This window comes from Ictalurus punctatus, chromosome 8 (assembly GCF_001660625.3).
Source record: "Ictalurus punctatus breed USDA103 chromosome 8, Coco_2.0, whole genome shotgun sequence".
Taxonomy (NCBI): domain Eukaryota; kingdom Metazoa; phylum Chordata; class Actinopteri; order Siluriformes; family Ictaluridae; genus Ictalurus; species Ictalurus punctatus.
This window is the reverse complement of record NC_030423.2, coordinates 25,630,647-25,648,108: the sequence shown is the minus strand read 5'-3', so window position 1 is coordinate 25,648,108 and position 17,462 is coordinate 25,630,647. Positions and strand designations below refer to the sequence as shown.

Below are 17,462 nucleotides of genomic sequence, written 5' to 3'. Positions count from 1 at the left end.
TATATGATGTCGAGATCCGTCTTTTCACGCCGAGGACGACTGAGGGACTCGTCTCATACACGACTATTACACAAGGTGCGAACGTTCACCGATGCTCGAGAAGATAACACGATACATTAAGAGCCGGGGGAAGTCATTTGTTATTATATTGTTTAAAGATCTTTTCCTTTCTTTTTTTCATTTAGTACCGCCCTTCAGCGGCTAAGTACGATATTAACACCATTAGAAAAAAAATAATGTTATTTAATTGAAACTATTTTAACAAATTTAAAAAAAAAAAAAAAAAAAAAAAACTGAAACTATATTAACACGATTAAGACAACTATAAGGATGTTGCACCATTTACTGTGTAAACAGAAAATGGAAATACTTGTTTATATTTATATAAAATATCGGCTTATTTCTCCATGTCTAGAAAAAGATTATTGTTTGTGCCGGCAGTTTCTAACAAATTGTGTCCATGATAACATCAAATTCATTTTCTGTGCTGACAGGAGAGGAACCTGCTGTGGTCTTCTGCTTTTGTAGCCCATCCACCTCAAGGTTCGATGTTTTGTGCATGCTGAGATGCTTTTCTGCTCACCACGGATGTAAAGAGTGATTATTTGAGTTACTATACACTTCCTGGCAGTTTGAACCGATTTCTCCGTTTTCCTCTCTTATCAACAAGGCGTTTCCGCCCACAGAACTGTCACTCACTCGATGTTTTTAGTTTTTCGCACCATTCTGTGTAAACTCCAGAGACTATTTCCCCATTATGATGTTTGATGTGACCATTAACTGAAGCTCTTGACCTGTATCTGCATGATTTTATGCAGTGTACTGCTGCCACGTGATTGGCTGAATGGATAACTGCATGAGTTGAGTGGGTGTACAGGTGTTCCTATTAAAGCAGTGGTTCTCAAATTGGGGGCCGTTTTAGGTAGAGGACGTAGTCTCTTAGCTGAGGACGTTAATACGGAAGAGCCTAGCGTGAAAAAAAACAAACGTGCGAAAATTTGATGACCCTAGTGGGCCACAAAGGGATGCACCCTCATGCTGAAAAAGCTTGAGAACCACAGTATTAAAGCAGACAGTGAGTGCATGTCGTTAACGCACGTTTCGCACGTTGTAGAATGATGTAGTATTTCTCACCCCGACTCTGAGGATTATTCGTTTCTGTCGATCTTGTGCAAGTACCACAAAATATACAAAAGCAGCTGGAACTAGTACCCAACTTTTTGGTACTTTTAACAGGGGGGAAATACTTTAATTGTGCTCAGGGGTGGGGCTAGCAGATCTGTTTCTTGCTGGTTGGTTATGTATACTGCGTGGTAAACATGCATTAACGTTGCCATCAAATGCAAAAAACACGCAGTTAATTCTCAACCTGCATGAGCCGGTCCATGCCGGATTTTTATTGTGATCATTGCGGCCGATTTTTTTCGTGGAAATCTACTTGGATAGGTGAAATTGCAATTCCAAGAAATTGTATTGCACGCACTTTCACAGAAATGTTTGTCAGCAAATTATACCTTTCCGCTGTACTCATGTCGGACGCACCTGAAGAGTGCTTTGGCCGAATGCGCGTCGTGATGACGGCAGGTCACGCGTCTTGGCCCAGATTTGCCGAAAACTTGCAAGCTCCACCGAGTATTGCGTTTTTATTGTGTTATGTGCAGTAAGTGATTCATCCTGGTCGGGTCATGGTGGGTTCGGGGGGTTTTGTGAGCACTAATGCACAGGGATTTCACACCTAGGTGCAAATTAGCGTCGCCACTCATTCATTCTACTGGTGCTGTTTGGGGAAATGGGAGAAAACCAGAGAACCCAGAGGAAGTCTACATGGACAAAGGGAGAACATTTGAACAATTTCCCTCGAGAGATTAATAAAGTATATCTATTTATCTATCTATCTTTCTTTCTATCTATCTAACGCAGACAGTAACCCGAGCGCAGAATCAAACCGGGGTTATTGGAAGTAGCGACACTACACACTGCACCAGCATGGCGTTTCTTCTACAATGGCTTATAAATGAAAATCATCTCCGATTTGTCACGATGTGGATTTTCCATCCTGTTGTTATCATCATTGAAATTTAAAAACCCTTCATCAGCATAACCTTTCCAATAGTTTACTTGCAGTAAAAATTTGGACTTTTTTTTCCCCTGTCTTCAATGTGACTGTTACACTGTTTTCTTTTTTCCATCTCATTTTCATCTTTTTGCGTCAGTTCTTTTTATTTATTTATTTATTTGCTTGTTGTTGTTTTTTTTGTGTGTGTGTGTGTGTGTTTTTTTTTTTTGTTGTTTTTTTTTTGGAATACAAAAAATTCTGCTGTTGGAGAAGTACCCTGAATGACAATTCTGCATTCACATGCCTATAGATTAACCCCTTAAAGTCTGGGATATTCACCTTAAAGCGAAATTCATACTTTTGTAGTAAAGGCTATGTAGTAGTGAAGGTATGGAATGTAAGTATGGGCCCAGTGATGTGTCCTGAAAGTTTAAGGGAGTAATAAATACAAAGTCTGGACTGTCTGATAGAATCTACCTAATACAAAATTCATCAAATAAAATAAGGTGAAATCAATCAGAGGAAATTTCTAGAACAGGATGTACCAGTCTATCAGTCAGAATGAGCCAAGATTCCTGCCAGTATATGTAAATGTCTGTGCAAAGTCATGCGCATGAGTGTGTGTGTGTGTGTGTGTATGTGTGTGTTTGGGTTCAAACCTGCCGAGGCGCCGGCGTGCACAGCGCACCATGGTGGGTTACCATAGTAACAGCGGGGAGCCTGGCAGAGAAGTGTCTATGTGTGTCCTGACCCATTTCGATTTTCCCCTCTCGCACCTCGGCGTGCCTATCTCCCCCTCCATACACACACACACACACACACACACACACACACACACACACACACACACACACAGACAATCCCAATTAAAAGCCAGGCCCAAGCCAGTCTCTCTCCCTCTCTCTCTCTCCTTCTCCTCTGCAGCAGAGCTCAATCTTAGCCGGAGGAAAGTCAAGATATTTTTTTCCCCTGCAGAGGAAACTGTGTGGAAGAAAACACACCCACCGAAAAACTTGCTTTGGGCAAACAAGCCAACCCTTTTAAGAAATGCCGATTGGAAAGGTTTTGAGATCTTAAATAATGTAATTTTTAATTACGGGGTTTATTAATAGATTTTTTCGTTAACTTTTATAATTAACTATCTCTTGGCCTGGGGCATCTGGAAGTCCAACTTTCATTTAATCTGAGGAGGTTTAAACCAAAATAGATGTCTTATCACATTAATTAAAAATGCTGAACTTGTGTGAATTAGATGGAGATTGGTTAAATTCATCCTATTGTCACGGACGGTGAAGAGATAATTGTTAACCCATTCAGCTCTGACATGACATTCCTAATAGTGTCCCAGGGTGGAGTGAAGAGGCACGTCAGAACAAAAACCGAATAGTCTGGACAAATTATGGACACTTTGCCTTTTTATATATTATTAAGCCGACTAGGAGATGACCTTTTTCCAGCATGTGTAAAGGTTCTTCATCCAGTAGGACATAGGGTGGGATCCTTATAACACGTCTAAACCACCTGTTAAATCAGAGAAGCATCGAGGGTCTCGAACTCCTCACACTATCATGGAGAGTAAGCCCACTGACCCTGTCGTGGAACCTGGTTTCTGCTGCCTCGACTCGTGATCTTGTTATTTTGGTCACTACTAACAGTTCAGAAAACTGTGTGTGGTTGTTAGAAGAATGGGACTGTTGTGTGTATGGTGGCGCAGCTGATTGAGTTGCTGCCTCACAGCTCCAGGATCTGTTTTGCATGTTCTTCCTATGTCTGTATGGGTTTCCCAGTGGGAATTCCCAGTGTTCCTGGGATATGCTCTGGCTCCAGAATGACCCTGACCAGGAGAAAGTGGTTACTACCATTGTTATGAGACAACATTTTGTTACTATGAGAAATCCTTTTGTTAAGACAAGAAATAATTATTATGAGAAAACATCTTAGTATTACAATAAAAGCATCTTCTTATTACTAGAAATCAACTTATTACAACAAGAATTTTGTTATTACAAGATAAACATTTTGTTATTACAAGAAAAGCATGTTGTTATTACAAGATAAACATTTTATTACAAGAAAAGCATTTTGTTATTACAAGATAAACATTTTGTTATTACGAGATAAACATTTTGTTATTTGGTTATTAGGAGATAAACATTTTGTTATTACAAGACAAATATTTTGTTATTACAAGAAAAGCATGTTGATATTACAAGATAAACATTTTATTACAAGAAAAGCATTTTGTTATTACAAGATAAACTTTTTGTTATTACAAGATAAACATGTTGTTATTACAAGAAGAGCATGTTGTTATTACAAGATAAACTTTTTGTTATTACAAGATAAACATTTTGTTATTACAAGATAAATGTTTTGTTATTACAAGACAAACATGTTGTTATTACAAGATAAACATTTTGTTATTACAAGAAAAGCATGTTGTTATTACAAGATAAACATTTTGTTATTACAAGATAAACATTTTGTTATTTGGTTATTAGGAGATAAACATTTTGTTATTACAAGACAAACATTTTGTTATTACAAGAAAAGCATGTTGTTATTACAAGATAAACATGTTGTTATTACAAGATAAACATTTTGTTATTACAAGAAAAGCATGTTGTTATTACAAGATAAACATTTTGTTATTACAAGATAAACATTTTGTTATTTGGTTATTAGGAGATAAACATTTTGTTATTACAAGACAAACATTTTGTTATTACAAGAAAAGCATGTTGTTATTACAAGATAAACATTTTGTTATTACGAGATAAACATTTTGTTATTACGAGATAAACATTTTGTTATTTGGTTATTAGGAGATAAACATTTTGTTATTACAAGACAAATATTTTGTTATTACAAGAAAAGCATGTTGATATTACAAGATAAACATTTTATTACAAGAAAAGCATTTTGTTATTACAAGATAAACTTTTTGTTATTACAAGATAAACATGTTGTTATTACAAGAAGAGCATGTTGTTATTACAAGATAAACTTTTTGTTATTACAAGATAAACATTTTGTTATTACAAGATAAATGTTTTGTTATTACAAGACAAACATGTTGTTATTACAAGATAAACATTTTGTTATTACAAGAAAAGCATGTTGTTATTACAAGATAAACATTTTGTTATTACAAGATAAACATTTTGTTATTTGGTTATTAGGAGATAAACATTTTGTTATTACAAGACAAACATTTTGTTATTACAAGAAAAGCATGTTGTTATTACAAGATAAACATGTTGTTATTACAAGATAAACATTTTGTTATTACAAGAAAAGCATGTTGTTATTACAAGATAAACATTTTGTTATTACAAGATAAACATTTTGTTATTTGGTTATTAGGAGATAAACATTTTGTTATTACAAGACAAACATTTTGTTATTACAAGAAAAGCATGTTGTTATTACAAGATAAACATTTTGTTATTACGAGATAAACATTTTGTTATTACGAGATAAACATTTTGTTATTTGGTTATTAGGAGATAAACATTTTGTTATTACAAGACAAATATTTTGTTATTACAAGAAAAGCATGTTGATATTACAAGATAAACATTTTATTACAAGAAAAGCATTTTGTTATTACAAGATAAACATGTTGTTATTACAAGATAAACGTTATTATTACAAGATAAACATTTTGTTATTACAAGATAAACGTTATTATTACAAGATAAACATTTTGTTATTTGGTTATTAGGAGATAAACATTTTGTTATTACAAGATAAACATTTTGTTATTACAAGAAAAGCATTTTGTTATTACAAGATAAACATTTTGTTATTACAAGAAAAGCATGTTGTTATTACAAGATAAACATTTTGTTATTACAAGAAAAGCATTTTGTTATTACAAGAAAAGCATTTTGTTATTACAAGATAAACATTTTGTTATTACAAGATAAATATTTTGTTATTACATGATAAATATTTTGTTATTACAAGATAAACATTTTGTTATTACAAGAATAGCATTTTGTTATTACATGAAGAGCATGTTGTTATTACAAAATAAACATTTTGTTATTACAAGATAAACATTTTGTTATTACAAAATAAACGTTTTGTTATTACAAGACAAACATTTTGTTATTACAAGAAAAGCATGTTGTTAATTCAAGATAAACATATTGTTATTACAAGATAAATATTTTGTTATTACAAGATAAACATTTTGTTATTACAAGATAAATATTTTGTTATTACGAGAAAAGCATGTTGTTATTATGAGAAACATCTTATTCTGAGAAAACACGTTATTCCAAGATAAGCTTCTGATTTTGTTTTCTTGTAGTAACGACATGTTTCTCTCTTGTAATAACAGGACGTTTTCTTGTAAACCCGACACGCTCGTGCGTTTCCCTTTGCGTGTCCGCTATCAGATTATCCGTCTCGCGCAAAATCTAGGAGCGGATTTTTGCTTTCTGCTTGTAAATAGTGTCCTGCATTCATCACTGATTAAACCGCCTGAAACACACACACACACACACACACACACACACACTGGTGCGGTTTAAGATGAAGCTGCACAGACTTTCTCTTACTTCCCTCCAGCTGCTGGCCAATGAGCGCCGCGCCTCCTCCTCCTCCTCCTCCTCTCCCCGCGTGCGTTCGGTAAACGCGCGCGGAGGCGGGGAGGCGGGGAGAGGTGGAGGGAGGGGGGGGGGGGGGGGGGGGAGTGTAACAGTGCCGGGAGAGAGCGAGCGCGCGCGGCGTGTCGGAGTGCGTTTCCACGTGCGCTGCGCGGATGCTGAATCGTGGCTGTGCGAACAACAGCAGCAGCAGCAGCAGCTTTAAGGCTTTAGGTATCAGGCATGTCCAATCCGGCTCACGACCCGTTCTACGCCTCTCCGTTCGGGCCCTTCTACCGGAGACACGCGCCGTACGCCGTGCAGCCCGAGTACCGGATCTATGAGCTGAACAAGCGGCTGCAGGCCCGGACTGAGGTGAGTTCTCCGCGCCGTGTGGTGTGTATACCTCTCTGTCTCAGTCTCAGTGTGTGTGTGTGTCTTATTTGTTGTTGTTTTTGCCTGAAAGTTGTTTGTGCGTGCGCGGCGCAGTAAACACCGACATGTGCGCGCGTGCGCGCGCGCGCGTATTTGCGTGTTTTTGTTTGTGTGTTGTTGCTTGCTTGCTTGTTTGTTTGTTTGTTTGTTTTTGCCTTGCGGTTTCTCTCTCTTGCACTTTCAGTTGTTCAGATGTCTATTTCACTCTGCTCACTTTGCATAGGCTTTAAATGTGAACTCCACTGTTTCCTAAAACCAGAAGTGTGTGTGCAGCAAACTCCAACTCCACACACACACACACACACACACACACACACATTTGATCAAGTTCATGTCAGATGTTTTATTTCACAGTATTTTGACCCGAGTCTTGGGAGAACCCACGTGGAGGCGTTACTCTGAGGAATGATCCCAGCAAACTGCACAGACTTTATTAACGCTTTATTAACTCTACACTGATTTAAAGTCTCTCTCTCTCCCTCTCTCTCTCTCTCTCTCTCTCTCTCTCTCACACACACACACACACACACACACACACACACACACACACACACACACACACACTGATATCCCTGGCTCTTTGTATGTAGTAAGCATACAGGACTGAAGTTCTGCTCCAGTTCCAGACTTGACTCATCACCAGACCATAACCACTCCAAAAAACAACCTAAAGACCCACCTCTTCCATGAACACCTAACTAATCCCCAAAACCCCACATCATCCTTTAAAAAACAACAAACAAAAAAAAACACCTTACTCTGGCTCTTACACCTCGACTCGGCGCACTTTGCTTCTCTAGAACTCAATTAAAAGGTCTTGTACGGTAGCACTGTGTGTACTGTTCTCCGCTTGATATATCGCTTTGCTTGTATTTCCTCATTTGTAAGTCGCTTTGGATGAAAAAAAAAAAAAAGAAAAGCGTCCGCTAAATGAATCAATGTAAATGTAAACACAGTATTAGGATTAACCAGCTGAACCAGAACTACTGGAGTCTATAAACCAGTGCTTCTCAACCTTGCAGCCCTAGCATATTCTGACTGATCCTTGAAGATCCCACACATAGGCTAATATGTATATTATAATAATATTTAAGATAAGATTAGATAAACTTTATTGATATCACACTGGGGAAATTCCCTCGTCACAGCAGCTCTATGACACACTACAGATAAGAACATACACATTAAATAGGAATAGAATGGAATATAATAATAATAATAATAATAATATGTACACTATGAACACCTCATTGTTTGTACACATGAATACGAATATGAATATATAAGCTACAGATGAGTAATTATAAAACATAATGATAACATATATGGTCTGATTTTTCCTAAAACGACAAGTGTCAGATGTAAGAAATGTTCAGTTCGGTATTAACTGCCTGCTGTTCAGATTGCTTTCACGTTAAGAGTGACATTTTTCCACCCTGACGTTCACATGTCACGTCGTACACGTTTCATTTAACCCCTCAGTGTCAGGTCAAGTGGGTGAACAGTCAAATGTCCTCGCATTTTTTAAATCTTTTTTTTTTTTTTTGCTAACATTACGCTTAAACCGATTATCACTCTCAATCATCCTTGTTTTCTTTTTAATCGAACCCATCAGTGCTGGACACGGTGCGAACCTTGCGCTCGTAAGGACACGGCGAGCACGGCTCGAGGACACTACAGAATGAGCACGCTCAGCTACGCTAGTCAGAGGCGCGGGTGCACATGACTAAGCACGTAGTGTTATATTTTTACCAAAAGTCTTTGACGTATAAAGAAATGATGCAAAGTATCATTTGAAATAATTCACCAAAATAATTCACCATTTTTTCCCCCCAAAAAACTATCCCATGGACCCTCTCGTCATTGAGGAACACTGATCTGAGCAGTGACACACAACCACAGATCGTGTTTGACGTCATGTCTGAACAGTTTCCTTCGTTCCTGTAGGTCCGAGGTCAACGTACCCACGCACGTACGGTGTAGTCTTGTGAATGGGTCCGCGGTGAACGCAGACGTAGGTCTGTCACGACGACTACTTTTATTGGACGATGTATAATTGTATTTTTTATTTATATAAAATATATATATATATATATATATATATATATATATATATATATATATATATATATATGATATAATGATAAATATAACAGTATACTAATGCAAGTACACTCTTTTAAAGCGCAATGAACTTTTAATGCTTAAGAATATTCAGACGTTGGAATTGGAAATATATATATATATATATATATATATATATATATATATATATATATATATATATATATATATATATATATATATGTATAACCTAAATAAGTGAAACACGAATAAAATAAAAGCACACAACTAAAACAATGAATAAAATGGACTAATTCAATCTTGTGAATTGTTTATGCTTTAATTATTAATTTTCCTTGTTTTAGTGCGTTGTTCCAGTCCGTACAGGACTTCACGAGAGTTTCGTGTGATTGTCGCGGCCAAAAATGCTTGATTGTGCTACAGCTTTGGAAAATAATTTACGGAATTCTTTGTGTTTTTATTTATTTATTTATTTATAGCAGAAAACTACTTAAGTTGGCGAAATTGCATTCGCACGAAATTGTCTGACAGTGATGTTTGGCGGTAAACGAGACCTTTTATCTGTACGCGTGTTTGACACACGTGAATCGAAGAGGGCTTTGGCGGAACGTCCGTCGTGATGTCGTGACATGATGCGTCTTGGCCCGGATCAGCGGAAAAATCGACGGTAATTCTCTTCAGAATTTCGCGGCGTTTGCACGATTCGGTATTCACAAAGCGTCTTCTACCTTTCCGAAGTCCGAGCTCACGTGTGCGTCCGGGTCATGTCGTGCAGAAGCAGGTCGTAATACTCGGTTGATGTCGTGTGTAAAAGTCTGATTCATCTCTTATGCGTATAGGATGCGTTTGGACGAGTTCATTAACCCGCCAGTAAAGCGCTTCACACCGCCGTTCATTCGCTGTTCAGCTCCAGCTCACGCAGCTGAAGCGGCTCAATCTCTTGTGGTCGCCGTATCTGAGAAACACTTTCTGATTCCTGTGATGCAAACAATACGCACGTCACTAGAAGTGAAAGACGGGGAAATGACTCGCCTCAGAAAGGAATAAATGACCGATTACGCAATACTCAGTATCAGCTATGTTCTCTGGTGTATATAATCTATCAGAAAATGTAGCGGTTTTGTGTTTTCTTCATCCGGACCGAGAGCCTCGGATCATTTAAGAGCGGAGAAGAGTACCATGTGGGGTAAACGATCCTCGAATGTTTCATCCTGAGGCGAAAACGCAAACTAGTTAGCTGGCTTTTCGTAACGTTAGCAACATTGCTACAGGGATGACATCGCTCGCTAGCTAACATAGCTACAGAGCAGCATGACGGATACAATCAGCTGCACTGCTCGCTTGTTGAAGATGTTCAGAAGTTTGTTTAACAGGAAAAGAATAGCGGAAAAATTGCCGTTGGCTATCATGCGTCTCTGCTTTGCATTCAAACAGTGACCTTTTTTCTGTGTTGCTAAATAAATCTTTCATTTATGAAACTGAGAAGAACAAGAGCTCTATCCTCCTCCTCCTCCTCCTCCTCTCTCTCTCTCTCTCTGTCTCTCTCTCTCTCTCTCTCTCACACACACACACACACACACACACAGACACACACGTTATTACTTTAACTTTGCACAATGTGAAGGTCACATACTTGTTTTATAATCTGTATCGTACTTCTAGCGAGTGGCTTTTTTATCCTTTCTTTTATCCCTAGACTTTAGAGCAGCATAACTCAACATGACTCGATTGGGATGGAAAGTTAGGAAGGTTAATGTTCGCGCAATAGGCTTTCCTTATGAGTACGGAAATCGGACGGAATATGATCAGGCAGTCGAAAGTGAGCTTCTTCACGAGGAAGGAACGGAGAATGGACGGACCGTTTTCTGATAACGTCACAATTAAACCGGATTACATTTGATTAGATATATACATTATCCACGATATATACATTAAACGAATCTTTTATTGAGATTGTGTACATTGTCTCCTTGCTTCTTTTCCTGCCCACACTGATCACAACACAACTCCTGGCTGAATACTGTCCAAGACAGACATATTACTGGCTTATTAGTATCAATGTGTATGTGTGAATTTATTAGTTATCTAGCAAACGATCCATTTGCAACTCTGTATATTCCAGTCGTAGGAAAATAATGTATGCGAAGCCGGAGCTCGTCTTGCTTGTCACTGGTCTTCTACCTCTGTAGTTCCCTGTGGAAGTGAATGTCATGTACCGTTAAAACTCGTATGATAAAACTGTTCTCACGATAAGCTCCACACCCTATTTTTGCGCTTCCTGAAATGCCAAACAGATGTGTGTGGACGCTGTGCGATAGTGCAGCTCGGCTGTTCGACAGAGACGCGAGCATGTGTAACTTTAAGGAGACGTGGGCTGCGTTGCCGAGATGCAATGCCACAACATCATGCATAATGCATGAGCCGTGGCCTAAGCCCTCGTACACTTCCACTTCCAGGCGGCACTTAGCCAAGCAGGCTAACGTAAACAAATGCGCAGTGTGTCATTCTAATCTCTTCCAGCTTGCGTTCTTATCGTACCGACTATCCTTCAGATTACATCTTCTTGTATGGACCATCTCGCTAAGATGTTACACCGAAGCCCGACAAATGCACTGCTGTACAGATCACTTTAAAAAAAAAAAAAAAAAACCTACCACCTAGTGCAATTTATAGAGTTTAGAGCAGGAAAAACCATCTGTCCATATTTTTTCTTTTAAAGGAAACGTATGCGAGTGTAGAAGATTATTTCATGTATGAGTGCTAGGGCTGGGCGATATGGACTTCAAAACATATCACGATATTTTCCGGTATTTATCGCGATATCGATATCAGTGACGATATAAATACAGTACCGTTCGCCACTGTTTTTAGCTACAAGTGATAGCTGTGATCTTGAGCGATTCAGAAACATAAACATTGATCTGAAAGTAAAACTGACTTTCTGTAACTAAACCAGTTCCAGATTGTAGAGGTACAGCAGCGCGTCGTTTAGCGACGAACTCCTTCTCAGCTTCTCGTCCGCCTTCCGCCGTAGTCGTTTTCGCTCTGCGACCGGTTCGCACGCAAATACGTCATCAACTAGGCTTTATCGCTGTTATCATGGGAAGACTAATTTTTATCGTAGGCAGGATTTCTACCGGTATATCGCGAACGATAAGATATCGTCTCATCCGTAATCGGTGCGAACGAAATGACGTCGGGTACAGGATAGAAATCTGTTGCAACCTGTCCACTCATCATGACAGATCTCTGGCTTGTGTTATTCGTGTAGAATAATTAAGTTATATCGTTGCTAATATGTTGTTATAAATCATTTGGCACGGAAATGAATGATACAATAACAAATAAATAATAACTAATCAATTCGAATGCATTGTCTGAGGAATAAAAATGCATTACGGGAAGAGTAAAACACCATGGGAACAAGCTATTGCAGGAAAATAATCAACAACGGGGTGCTGTGACGCGGCCGAAGCGTTTCTTAATCCCTTTTATACAACAGCGAGTTGGAAACGCTAACAATTTATTGAAGAATCGTAGTTTTTTTATCCATTTACAGTTACACTCGACGTTATAAGTCCTTATGCTGCAGCAACTATAAACAGTTGTTCTCTCTTTTTCCTCTCTCTCTCGGAGTTAATTTAAAAAACGCAGCCTGCCATGAAACTCCTACATCCTAAAGTTGTCCCTATGTTGGAAAACATTTTGACGCCAGAGACGCCTTCAAAAAAATAAGAAATAACCATCTCCTCAGATAAAAAATAAATAAATAAATAAACAATTACACGTTTTCGATTCCGTGCGAGAGTAGTTCAAATGCGTCCTAGAGAAACGATAAGGTATTAGAACGAGTGCATTCATATAAAAACGGTTTCCCTCTCATCGAGGGTTCCAAGTAGAACCTGTTTGCGTAAGAAACCTTATAATCCCCATGAAATGAAATGTGGCTTTTTTAGTAGGAATAGGTTAGCGTTAAGCTTATCTATAAGCTGTAAGTGTGCTCCAAAAACAATGACAAAATTGACATGACATCATTCTGAGCGTCAGCTTCTCATCAGATTTCCTGTCCAATCAAATGCTCTCTAGAAGCTGAAGCGTCCCGCCCCCGACGCTATAAAAATAGCCGAAGTCGCCTTCGTCGAGAGAGAGAAATCATATCAGCAGACACGGGGCGTAAGTGTGTGTTCGGCAGTTCGAACATGGGTACGTTTTATTCAGTTTTCAAACTGTAAGTTGGTTGAGAGGGAAATGGCTTGAATTCGTTCACTTTGAAGAAGGAGGTGTTTGTGACAGGCGGCCTCGCGCCCATGGTACTAAATTTCAAGTACGGTTTAGCCCGGGTTGTGAGGTTTGCTAATAGATTGTCTATTTAAAAGGGGGGAGGAGTCACCAGATATGTCCCGCCCTGACTTCCTGTTTCAGTGGAAATTATGTCAACACATCGAATAATGCTGTACGTTTCAAGGCGCTTCACTTGGACTTTATTTATCCAAAGAACACGCGTGGAACATTTTCTATATGAGTATAATATATTTAAAAATGATATAGCTGATCACAGTGACATTATTGTGGCGGCCATCTTGGGCAATCTCTTTTTGTCATTATGCCGCCTAGGCTCCGCCTTCCAGAGTTTGATAATATAGTTCTGCTTTACTTTCCGTTTATAAACGAAGAGTATTCCTGCTATTATTTAAAAAAACCGGATGATATATTTTGTCCGGATTACGTAAGGTATCGATAACGTATCTCCCAACGTAAGGAATGTAAGTCTAGGTCCCAGGATGAAGGTTTTGCAGAACAAAACTATAGAACCAAACATCTCCTGGCTATGAAAAACCCCTTGATATATTTCAATGGAAAATTGTCCATTTTTGGTCAAACTAATCTGCTTTGGATTTTGGATATGATCATTTCAGCCATCATCTGCTAAATGTAACCTTTAAGTTCCTGTTATGTAGAATTTCTTCTTTTTTTTTTTTTTTTTTTTTTTTTTTTTTTAGCTTCAACGTCATTTCACTCTATATGTGCATGAAAAAAATTTTCCTTCAAAAATGCAAAGCCGTGCAACTGTAACAGTCACTCTGCTTTGCATATGGAAAGTTCTGGTTCATACACAGGCTATGCAAAGCACCCAAGCGTACGGCTCACCACGTTCCTGCGTTGAGCGTCGCGCCAGAAATCCAAATCTGCTATTGAAATGAAAAGCTGACCTTTCGCTGCTTATCTCTATAACTGCATGTGACATGTAAACAGGCAGTGTGGGTCATGGTTGCCTGTTTTTTTTTTTTTTCCTTTCCTTCTTTCTTTCTTTCTGTGAAGCATGCTTAAGCTGTCTCATGGACGGTTTCTACCTGGCTGGGTACGACGTTCGGCTGCAGGCCGACGGTCCCGTGTGTATGCAAATGAGCCAGGCGTTTAACATGCCGAGGAGGAGCCACGCCGACCCCGGCACACGTAAGCTCATCGGCATAGTGCTCATGAATATTCGCAGAAGGAAAGAGAGAGACGGAGCGAACGAGAGAGAAAGAAGCACACGGGTCGATCCATAAGAGCTCCGACAGACAAAAATAAACGGAAGTGCTTCTTTATGAATCTCCGTCTAATGGCTCTGGAATGGCACACGTTTATGTAAAAGAGCAGCAAGGGTTCACAGTGATGATCTATCCCAATCTAAAGGCAATCGATAATGCATTTTGTCGAGGAGGAACTCACTCTCAGAGTCTCTTGGAGATAAACCAATCAATGCAACTTCTCTATAGTGCCATTCTAACTGCTGTTGCCTCTGAATGGCAAGTCATTAGACAGATCATGATCATTTGTAACACCTGAGGTTTAATTGATTTTTCAGATGACAGGTAAAGGGTAGATTATTTTGCACTGGAAGATGTGAACGTCCCTCGCTACCTCACCTTCTCTTGTACGATATCCCACTTAACTTTTACTTAACTATCTGCAGGGGAACGATTGATTTTTTTCATTAATGAAATGATTTTGTCAAAATGATAAGGCTCCAAATGTACACTCCTCACCCTTGTAACTAAATAGCTTTCTCATTAGTTTAACAACAACAACAACATAATAATAATAACAATAATAATAATAATAATAATAATAATAATAATTAATATATATTCAGCTACTTGGTTTTCATCAAAATATGACAAAAATATTGAAAAAAATTAAAGTATGTGTGCATGTGGTATTGTGATGATGATGATGATGATGATGATGATGATGATGGGAATGATTGTTGTTGTTACCCTCAGCTCCTTGGCGTTTGTTAAAAGTTGATGAAAATACAACCCCAATTCCAAAAAAGTTGGGACGCTGTAGAAAATGTAAATCGTTACAGAGCCGATGATTCGCACATCTTATAAACCTATATGTTATTCACAGTAGAACACAGAAAACAGATCAAATGTTTACACCGAGGAAATGTAGCAATTTAACAGAAAAAAAAAAAGAAGGTATTTTGGAATTCGATGGACGGGACACGTCTCAAAAAAGTTGGCACGGGGCAACAAAAGGCTGGAAAAGTAAGTGCTTCTAAAAAGAAACATTTTTGCTAATTAGTTTAATTGGCGACAGGTCCGTAATATGACTGGTTTTAATCGTTGGATAAACGATTTTTATTAACATTTTACACCGCGTCCCAACTTTTTTGGAATCGGGGTTGCATTATTGTAAGGGTGCACAATCAGTGCACTAAATCTGCGTAGGATTTGACAAAAAGAAAGTGCATCTGTTTGCACACGGTTATTCCTGTTGTGTAAAGTATACATTCCAAAAAGTATTTTTTGAAAAACTATCGCTATTATTTTTTTTTTGTAGTGGTAGGATTGTTATTATTAATATTATTTTAATCATTATCGAGTTGTTGTTGTTAGTAGGAGCAGTAGTAGTAGGAGTAATCATAAGCTTGTTGTAATTTTTGTACTTTTACCAGTAGGCTCTCAAATTAATTCCAAATTAAATACAATTTCATTAAAAACAACAACAGTAACAAAAGCCAATGGAAAAAAAACCGCAAAAAAACAAGTTGTGAAGTTTTAGGGACAACAATAGACAATTTATGCTCGAATCATATGTTGTACCCTGTGAGTAAAATATACACAGCAGTTAAGTCATAAACACAAGATCACAATGTGTATATATAAATGTGTGTGTGTATATATATATATATATATATATATATATATATATATAAAATCAGATCTTAGTCATGGACCCAGCCTTTGAGAAATTGAGACACGCTCATGACTGCCTGCTATGTGATAGATTACACTGCAAACACAACAGTAATAGGGGAAAAACTGTATTTGTTTGAAACAATAAGGTGGCGGAGAAGCTGGCAGGATGCTCGGACAATAGTCCCACCTTTTTCCTGCGACTTTCCCACAGTTCCTTCCAGGCTACAGTGCCGGTCTGATAACAGATAAAGAGGGGATCGGCCGTTTTTTACCAACGTCCTGTTTTCCATCGCCTTTTTTATTTTTGCTCCATTTGCAATCTCCATCATGTTTTTAATTCAAGTGTTGAGTTTTCTTTAAGCCTGCAGCGAGAATGTTATATTTGTTGGATTTGAATTTGAAGCACAGAAAAGCAAGCCTGTCAACTATTTTGATTGACGTCGAATAAATAGTTTTTTTTTTTTTTTTTTTTTTAATCTAATCGTATTAATTACTGTTATTTAAATAGCTAATATTTAAACTCATAACAAACTTGCATAATAAATTGCAAATTAATTGAAATTGTGATTTTGATCTCGGCAATTAGTGCTTTGTGAAAGGAGGCAATTAACGTGTTATTCAGCGGGATGCTTACAGCATGATAGTGAGACATTAACGTTTCATACGGCACCGCTTACGAAAACAAGAGTGCGCGGGAATCGGGAGAATTTCTGCTGTTTGTTTTGGCCAACTCGTTTCATGTATTCCTGCAGAAGTGTTTAGAAGTGTCATGATTCATTACATGATTCATTTTTAATAAGTAATGGCTAGAAAACGTATTGGTTTTTGATAACTGGTTAAATAAAATAAAAATAAGAAAAACTGTTATTTCTAGTACGTTGTCCTTAATAGGCCTGTCGCAATAATGAAATGTTGGCTGATTAAGTGTAATAAAAACTATTTCAATGAAGTACATAATTAGCTTTTTTTTATTATTATTATTTGTATTTTCTGTTTACATTATTGTATTCTTGTAATATCTGCCTAATAGTACTGCAGTAATGGACATCCAATTATTTACCTACCTTAAACATACAAAGAAAAAAAAAAGTCTCAGGC

The 17,462-nt window shown here is 37.7% G+C and overlaps 1 protein-coding gene across 5 annotated transcripts in view; it reads left to right on the top strand.

The window, feature by feature from the left end:
* The first annotated feature begins 6,744 nt into the window (after positions 1-6,744).
* ldb2a (LIM domain binding 2a) overlaps positions 6,745-17,462 on the top strand; it is a 90,736-nt gene continuing 80,018 nt past the window's right edge. For 3 of the 5 annotated variants that reach the window (XM_017474996.3, XM_017474997.3, XM_017474995.3), the window contains exon 1: positions 6,745-7,050. In XM_017474996.3, the coding sequence (XP_017330485.1) occupies positions 6,898-7,050 (153 nt within the window). In that variant the 5' untranslated portion in view covers positions 6,745-6,897. The remainder of the gene's footprint in view (positions 7,051-17,462) is intronic. The other 2 variants (XM_017474999.3, XM_017474998.3) reach the window with 1 other exon arrangement.